Source organism: Genypterus blacodes, unplaced genomic scaffold, assembly GCF_046128005.1.
Source record: "Genypterus blacodes isolate CSIRO-AG114 ecotype Tasmania unplaced genomic scaffold, CSIRO-AGI_Gbla_v1 ptg000428l_1, whole genome shotgun sequence".
NCBI lineage: Eukaryota > Metazoa > Chordata > Actinopteri > Ophidiiformes > Ophidiidae > Genypterus > Genypterus blacodes.
Genome location: NW_027467199.1, coordinates 35001 through 42500, shown reverse-complemented (window position 1 = coordinate 42500; position 7500 = coordinate 35001). Strand labels below are relative to the sequence as shown.

Genomic DNA, 7500 nt, shown 5'->3' with positions numbered 1-7500 from the left:
GTTTGTGTTCTCAGGGGTGAACAGGTCCAGGATGGCGTACAGGAAGCCCAGGTCCAACTTCAGATCCATCTCCTGAATCAACACCATGAAGTACCTGAGGGGGGAAAGACTTCATTTTAAACAGAGGAGTGATAGAAGAAGAGATGATGTGGTTGATCATATATGAATATGTAAAGGTGAGGGTGAGACAGGACAGAGATGAAGATACTGACTTGATGCGAGAGATGTCTGAGTGTCCTGCTGCTCTGGTCACAATGCTGATGTCAGTGAGAGGTTTGGGTTCTGGAGGAAACATTACATAAATAAATAGTGTCATATGTTACAGTGCAGTCAAACCACATACATGACCAACAGACCAACAGACCAACAGACCACAGACCTGAGTCCATGGTGACTGATTTAGGCAGCTTTACTGGGTAGAAGACGTAGGGGAAGATGGCTCCTGCCAGCTGATTCTGGATCTGTGGAGGAGGAACGCTGTGTGATTCATCTGACTCACACACACAAACACACAAACACACACAAATACAGCTCCATTCTTCTCACCTGGATGCGGTGGATTTGGACCCGGTAGGTACTCTGCCGTGGAGAGACGCTGTACTCAACCTTCACGCCCGGCAGGAAGTGCCTCCTGATGGGAGCGTCGCACGGCTGCATCATCCTCATCTCTGAGCCACAGGGAGTGAAGCAAACCTGCAGGAACACAAAGAGCAAACATCAACGACTCATGCTGCTCATCAGTTATTCAGTGTGTTTCAATTCATTTGTTCCTCCAAAAACTGTCAAATTGTATGGAAAATAGTTAAAACTTTAAAAAGTTTGCAGTTCTCCTACATGTATGAACATGTTGTCTATCATTGTGCTAAAATAAATCCTGTTAAATGATTTTCCAGCTGTAATCCTCCCTAAGCTTCCATTCAGGCCTCATTACAAAGTAACCAAGCGCCCCTCAGCAGGTCAAACATGCTGTATAAGGTCGTTCACCTGGAAGTTGTTCTCCAGGTCCACGATGAAGTGGTCTGTGGGTCCAGAGTCCATGTACTGTTTGAAAGAGAGCTCAAGCAGCTCCGTCTCTCTGCTGCTCAGAGTCTTCCAGCGAGACTTCTTCCTCGGCTTCATCTCCCACACAACATCAGAGCTGAACAACAAAGAGAGGAGAAACAAGAAACACTCAAGATACACAAGCATAACCACGGAACTCTAAACAGACACCGGAAACCTGCCAGGAGGAACTTGAAAGCTCTTTATTAGTAAAGGAGATATTAATGGAATAAAGATCCACTTTTACATTAGTGTTATATATTCATACTGTAAAGTGTCAACATGTCTACTAGCACACATGTCAGCCTCCTCACTGCGGATGTGTGTGTGTGTGTGTGTGTGTGTGTTGTCTACCTCGTGATGCCGATGAAGGAGACCTCCTGGCCGCTGCCGTTGTTGACCAGAGACACGCCCACATTCTGCAGAGACAGGATGATCTCCTGCTCGGCCGCCTGGGCTCTCTCACTCTCACAGAGCAGCTTGTAGATGTAGCGTTCCTCAGTAAACAGCACGACACGCTGGAGACCTACAGGGAAACAATTCAGCCAATACAGGGATTCAGTATTGAGGACAAACTTAGAGAGGAGAGCTCTGAGGGCTCATTTGCTCTTTGATATACAGAGAGGTTTATGCTGGAAAATCCATCTATGATTTCATATAGATCCTTTAAAATGAATATTAAGCTGTCAGAATATTCTTCAGGGGTCATTTTGATCTGATAACTGATTGATTGACAGTGAAGATAAATTGTCCAGACATGTGATCATGAGAATAAAGAAACAGAAAGACTCTTCGGAACTTTACCTTCATAAAAGGAAACCAGGTAGAGCTTTCCCTCTTTATCAATATCTTCACGGAGGTCCTGAAGACGCAACAGCATAACAACACAACACACAACATGTTAGGGTATTCTCTCCTTAGAAAGGCTATCGGCCCCAGGTCAAACAAAGGTCACGGTGTTAATGATTATCATTTTGGTTCAAACTACTTATTATTATTAGTAGTAGTAGTTATAATAGGCAGATAGATAAAAGTATCTATCTACTACTTCTACTAATAAGGCCTCTTGGAAGGCATCTGCCTGATCTCTACAAAATGACTGTGTGCACAAATTAATGGATCAGAGTACTTACACACACGCACGCACGCACGCACACACACACAAATGAATCCCACACACCCGTCAGCACTAAGCTCTACCTGCTCGCTCTTCACTGTGCCGCTGTATTTGCCACATTTCCAGCACAGCTCTCTGGAGCCGGTGGGCTGAGTCCAGGTGTAGTAAACAGCTTTGCCAGGCTCCAGCTCCTCTTTCTCCGCCTCCTTCTGGGAACTGCAGCCACCCGAACACAGAGCGACACAAACTGTATCAGGCAGAGACACGTTCAAGAGCACGGCCATGAAGAACAAGAGGGGATATTTCATCGTTCTGAGGCGAGGGCAACAATGAAATATACAAGAGAAGTCCAACCACCAGATATCGACTGACATGGCAAACATGAATCCAGAGAACCGAAGACTCTAACAGTCCACAGAACAGACAGACAGACAGACAGACACAGAAACATGACAGGATATGACATCAAGAGCCACACAGCCCAACGACCCCCAACATCTCCTTTACCTGGAGACATGAGGTCTACACACACACACATCCAGGTACAGAGTCTGACTCTCACATGAGACGGACAGAAAGAAAGACAGGAAGCAGGAATGCCAAAATCTACAAATGGAGAAGGGGAAAAAACCAGGACAGACAGACAATCCATCGGACCCAACTACTGAAGAAGCAAGAAGAAGAAGGTGCGATTCCACGGCAGAATCCCATCCAGGCAGCAGCAGCAGCAGCAGCCAAAGCTAAGGTGTGTAAGTAAAGATGATCAACACAGTATCACAGAAGGAAACCTGCTGTCCAACCTGCTCCTCTTACTGTACAATCATTCTAAATGCTCTTCAGACAGGAACATGAAGAACCAATGTGTGTGTGAGCGACATTTAAGGCCTCACGTCTTTAAAGTAACAGAGTTTAACATTCAGATCATGTTTCATGAAGCATGATCCATGTGATGAGACACAAATGAGGCTGAATGATTCCAGCACAGTGACATCATAGAGTATGATGTCATGTAAAGAGGAGCAGATTACACAGCTGGACCCCAGTCAGAGATGAGCCGACGTCTCTGTATTCAGGCCTGACCTTTACCTGACCTCACTCTGCACTCATGAGCCCTCACTCTCAGGTCATACAGCAGAAAGAGAAGATGGAGCGGGGAGAACTGCAGCCAAATCAACGTTTGTACTGGGATATCATTGGATTGAATGTTTTGGGGGTTTCTTCACACTGAAATGAAGCTTTGTAATCCTAAAAGTCAGTCTGTTCTCCCCTCCATCTCTTCATTTGCCTTCAGAGTCCAGAGTGCGTCAGTAAAGTTCCCCTTCATGGTATATCTTTCTACCTGTCCTCCTCCGATGAGAAGGAGAGGTCGAGCAGCTGGTCTGCCACCCAGGAGGTCTTTCTCCCTGTGCTGCGTGAGCCACAACACACAAACATAACACACACGTCATCAGCATGAACACTGAACTCTCAGCTGTGGGCTATGAGGGGAGAGAAGAGGACTGTCAATCAAAATAATCAATACAACACATACACAACACAAAGTGACAGGTTGTGTACAAAGACAGAGATAAGCAGAGATCATCATGAAATCAAATCAATGAGACAATAAAAGACTTTAAACAGGAGGAACTATGCAGCTGAAGTTTACATTCTAACTCTTCGTCCATCCGTTTTCTTACCTCTGGTGAAACTGCAGAGTCTGCTCTTTGGTGTGATTGATGAGGAAGAAGGGCGCAGCGCCGTCATGGTAATCAGAGAAGCGCACCACAGCAGAGTGCTCTGATAGGTTCACGTCTACGGTGATGCCACCCAGCTGGAGACACACACACACACACACACACACATAAGGATCTGGAAGGCCACCTGAAGTCTTCTTCACCTGGGTTTCTCTCCAGAGCTCCCTCACCGTGTTGTCCAGGTGCAGCAGTAAACAGTTCTCTGGCCGGGTGAAGTTGACCGTCTGAGGAGGAGAATCACATCCTTCCACCTTGATGTTGAGCCGCTTGGTGTCTTTCTCAGGCCAGAAGGGAATGGCAGACTGAAGGTGGAATACAACTCAAGGGTTAACACCAAAGAAGAGAGTGGACACAGCAAACCTTTCAGTCCTTAAAGAGGTTCATCACTCTGCCATGAGTGTGAGCCTCCTCTGGCTCCTCTGGGTTCAGATCTGTAAGAGTGATGAACCTGCCTGACCCTCACCTGACCTCCAGTCCTATCACTGGATCATTCATACTGATAAAGCTCTACTGGACCGACTCCTCTGACCTAAGCTGCTGCAGACTGGAGGCCTGATCCTGCTGCACTTCCTCTTTGATCTGTCCTCAGACTGTAGTTTGAACAGCGTCTCTAGACTCAACACAACACAGACTGTCTGCAAACCAATGATTTATTATTAAGTACCTTCAAATCAGACTCTTTTACTCTAAAGATTGTCAAAACTTCTCTCCCCCTCCTCTTCAATTAAGGTGAGAAGACCTGCTTATGTTCAGGACAGCACTGAGGGGCCTGAGGGTCTCTGAGACTTGATGCCACATCCTGGACCTTAGGGACCAATCTAACTCTAAAATAAGGGAGCGGCCTGGGAGGAGGAGCTTAGACTCCAACCTGAAACTGACTGGGGGGAGGAAGTCATAGGCAAACTACACAGAAGGTGAGGACATGAAAGGATCTTATCTGCATACTGTGAGTAAACCTAGAGATCTTTAAACTCCTGCAGGGAAACCCGACAGCTTGAGCGACCTCTGACCTGTTGTGGCTCAGCCTTGGTCCAGTTGTCCAGGCCCTCCTCACTGATCAGGATGATGTGCTTGGTTCTGTTGACCAGCAGGTAGAAGGGCATGAAGGACACGATGCGGGTGAGACTGAAGCTGCTGGAATCGATCTTCACACCAACCTGAGGTCAGAAAGGAAGCATACATCATGAATCCATCAGTTCTTACCCACAGTTCTGGAGGAGCTGCTCACTCTTTATAGATCCTTTGAGTCTTTTAGCTACAGGGGCAGAATCTTACCCGGTAATCTTTATATCTGCCTTTACACATCACATCTCCGTAGCTTCCCACAGTGTCCAGAGAGAAGTCATCTGACAGCTCGCTCTCTGAGATCATGAGACGGACCTGAGACATCACACAAAGACAATCCCTCAGTCACTCTCACACACACACACACACCAGACAATACAATACAAGCCAGAGAGTAACGTCCCACACCACAGCCTGACCTCATGTCTCTCCTGTCAGCCCCGTCTCACCTTGTTGTTTTGCAGGAAGTTGCGTGGTTTGAAGGAGAAGAGCAGAGGCATGTCGTAGTCCAGCGGGTGTTTGCGGTGGATGTCGTCAGCTTTGTACTGCAGCAGCCTGGCCGTCTTGTTCTCCATCCAGTAAGGAGAATGGATGGCGACCACCGTCTGTCCGGAGTCGTACTTAACGTGCACCGCTATGTCTAACTCAGCCCTCTTCCCCTCTGTGCCGTCGTAGTCTTCCTCCTCCAAGCGCAGGGACTGGAACATGATGAAGGTGATCTCATCCTGGTTACTGCGGAGTCTTCAGGACAGACATCATTGATTTAGAATGACAGAGAATCAACAAGAGGTCGTGATAATGTGTTGATAAGAGGATGACTCTAATCTTCTTCATCCTGCTTTAGAATCAAATCATTTGGTGGGACCCTAAGTCCTTCTGTATAAAAGGTATAGGGTTATGATTAAATATCGACATGTGGACGACAACAAACAGGTAAGCACAAAGATAATAAGAAGAAAGAGTGACACCTGTACTCAGAGGTCCAGTCCTGACCCAGGTAGTCCAGCAGGCGGAGGTCCAGAGCCGACTGATCGATGACTGCAGTGTGAAGCTGGGCAGAATGGCCCGGCTTCAGAGTCTCCTCAGGGACGGAGTCGCCACTGTGCTGTTAACAGAAGGCAGACACACACAGAACACATAAGAGAGAGGAGGACTGTGGTGATGATCCAGGATGAAGCAGAGAACACAGAACGATGTGAACTGTGCTGATCACCAAACTTCAGAGTCTGAAACTTGTCTTTCCTATCATAAACTGGCATGTGTGTCCTCTTGTCCCGTGTCTGTTTCATGTGCTTCCTAGTTTACCTTGAGCTTGTAGGCGATGGGGTAAGGCAGCAGGTTACGCAGCAACATGGACGGCCACAGGTGAAGCACAAAGGGAACATCAAAGTTCTCTCCAGCCCCGCCCGTGTGTTTGAATGTCACAGTGTCCTTTATCGGCACAATGTTGACCATCAGCACGCCCCCTTGGTATCCACGGCGATGGCAGGACTGTTGCAGGTACGTCTCAGTCTCTGGGTTGCTGAAGTCCTCGTAGCTGAAGCCCTCAGAGCATTCAAACATCTCGCTCTCACCGTCAGAGCTGTCAGCTACCACCGGCTGCAGGCTCAGCTCAGACCTGCAGGGGGAGCCAGAGCGTTAGGAAACACATCCTGTGTGAATGTATGTGTGTGTGTGTAAGTGTGACAGGGCACCACAGGGAGGGAACGAGGAGGCCAGCACATGTAGAATCAGGTGTGTGTGTGTGTGTGTGTATTCACTTGTATGAGTCCAGTGGGACACAGAACTCCTCCGTGGGCAGAGCCGTACCCAGACACGTTAACCCTTCAAACACATTGAATGGGATTGAGAAATGATTGATGATCTGTAGAAAAATGAGAGACAGCGGGGGAGGGGAGCATTAGAAGTCATCATTATGATGTGATTGATCTGTAAGCTTCTCTTTATATGTGTTCCCTCCAGGTGACCCTTGCCCTCTAGTGGCTCTGGAGCAGACTTCACCACGGCTCAGTGACGTACCTGGAAGGGAGAGCGGATCTTGATGTACTTGCTTCCCTCCACAGAGTAAATCTGGCAGACCAGGAAGCGCGTGACTCTTGAGGCTTCGTGTATGACGCTGTACATCCCCCTGCCCACCTTGATCAGGGGGATCACACTGGCTGAGCTGTGGCCCACTGGAGCTGAGGAGGGCAGAGGACAATCAACCAGCAGTTCAACCACAAAGGTAAGCTTGGTGAGACAGGTACATGTCTGTCCTCCTGTCTCTTACTTGGCTGGATGTAGTAGTCCTTTCCACTCAGGGAGGTCATGGCAGAGAACTGGTCAGAGTCTGTTCTGGCTGAATAATCCATACCCAGAGTCTCTCCATCCTCCAGCTTCACCGTGCGTTCAGGACTCTGCTGACCGATGGGACAGAACATCTCACTGTGGAGGACGGAGACGGGCAGACCCAGACGGTTCTTCACCACAAACGGAGGCTCGTCCTGGAAACACTCCGCTGTCTGTTTGGCAGCCTCGGCAAAAGCCTGGGGACGGTCGAGA

The 7500-nt window shown here is 48.1% G+C and overlaps 1 protein-coding gene across 3 annotated transcripts in view; it reads right to left on the bottom strand.

The window, feature by feature from the left end:
* vps13a (vacuolar protein sorting 13 homolog A) overlaps positions 1 to 7500 on the bottom strand; it is a 27403-nt gene that overhangs the window by 4418 nt on the left and 15485 nt on the right. For 2 of the 3 annotated variants that reach the window (XM_076138994.1, XM_076138996.1), the window contains exons 45-63: positions 7229 to 7484; positions 6979 to 7139; positions 6720 to 6823; positions 6265 to 6577; positions 5928 to 6064; positions 5409 to 5700; positions 5170 to 5274; positions 4905 to 5051; positions 4065 to 4196; positions 3838 to 3971; positions 3498 to 3566; positions 2242 to 2374; positions 1846 to 1903; positions 1396 to 1567; positions 985 to 1138; positions 547 to 693; positions 380 to 461; positions 213 to 282; positions 1 to 94 (exon numbers count right to left, since the gene is read on the bottom strand). The exon at positions 1 to 94 is cut by the window's left edge and continues 21 nt beyond it. In XM_076138994.1, the coding sequence (XP_075995109.1) occupies positions 1 to 94; positions 213 to 282; positions 380 to 461; positions 547 to 693; positions 985 to 1138; positions 1396 to 1567; positions 1846 to 1903; positions 2242 to 2374; positions 3498 to 3566; positions 3838 to 3971; positions 4065 to 4196; positions 4905 to 5051; positions 5170 to 5274; positions 5409 to 5700; positions 5928 to 6064; positions 6265 to 6577; positions 6720 to 6823; positions 6979 to 7139; positions 7229 to 7484 (2760 nt within the window). The remainder of the gene's footprint in view (positions 95 to 212; positions 283 to 379; positions 462 to 546; positions 694 to 984; positions 1139 to 1395; positions 1568 to 1845; positions 1904 to 2241; positions 2375 to 3497; positions 3567 to 3837; positions 3972 to 4064; positions 4197 to 4904; positions 5052 to 5169; positions 5275 to 5408; positions 5701 to 5927; positions 6065 to 6264; positions 6578 to 6719; positions 6824 to 6978; positions 7140 to 7228; positions 7485 to 7500) is intronic. The other variant, XM_076138995.1, reaches the window with a different exon arrangement.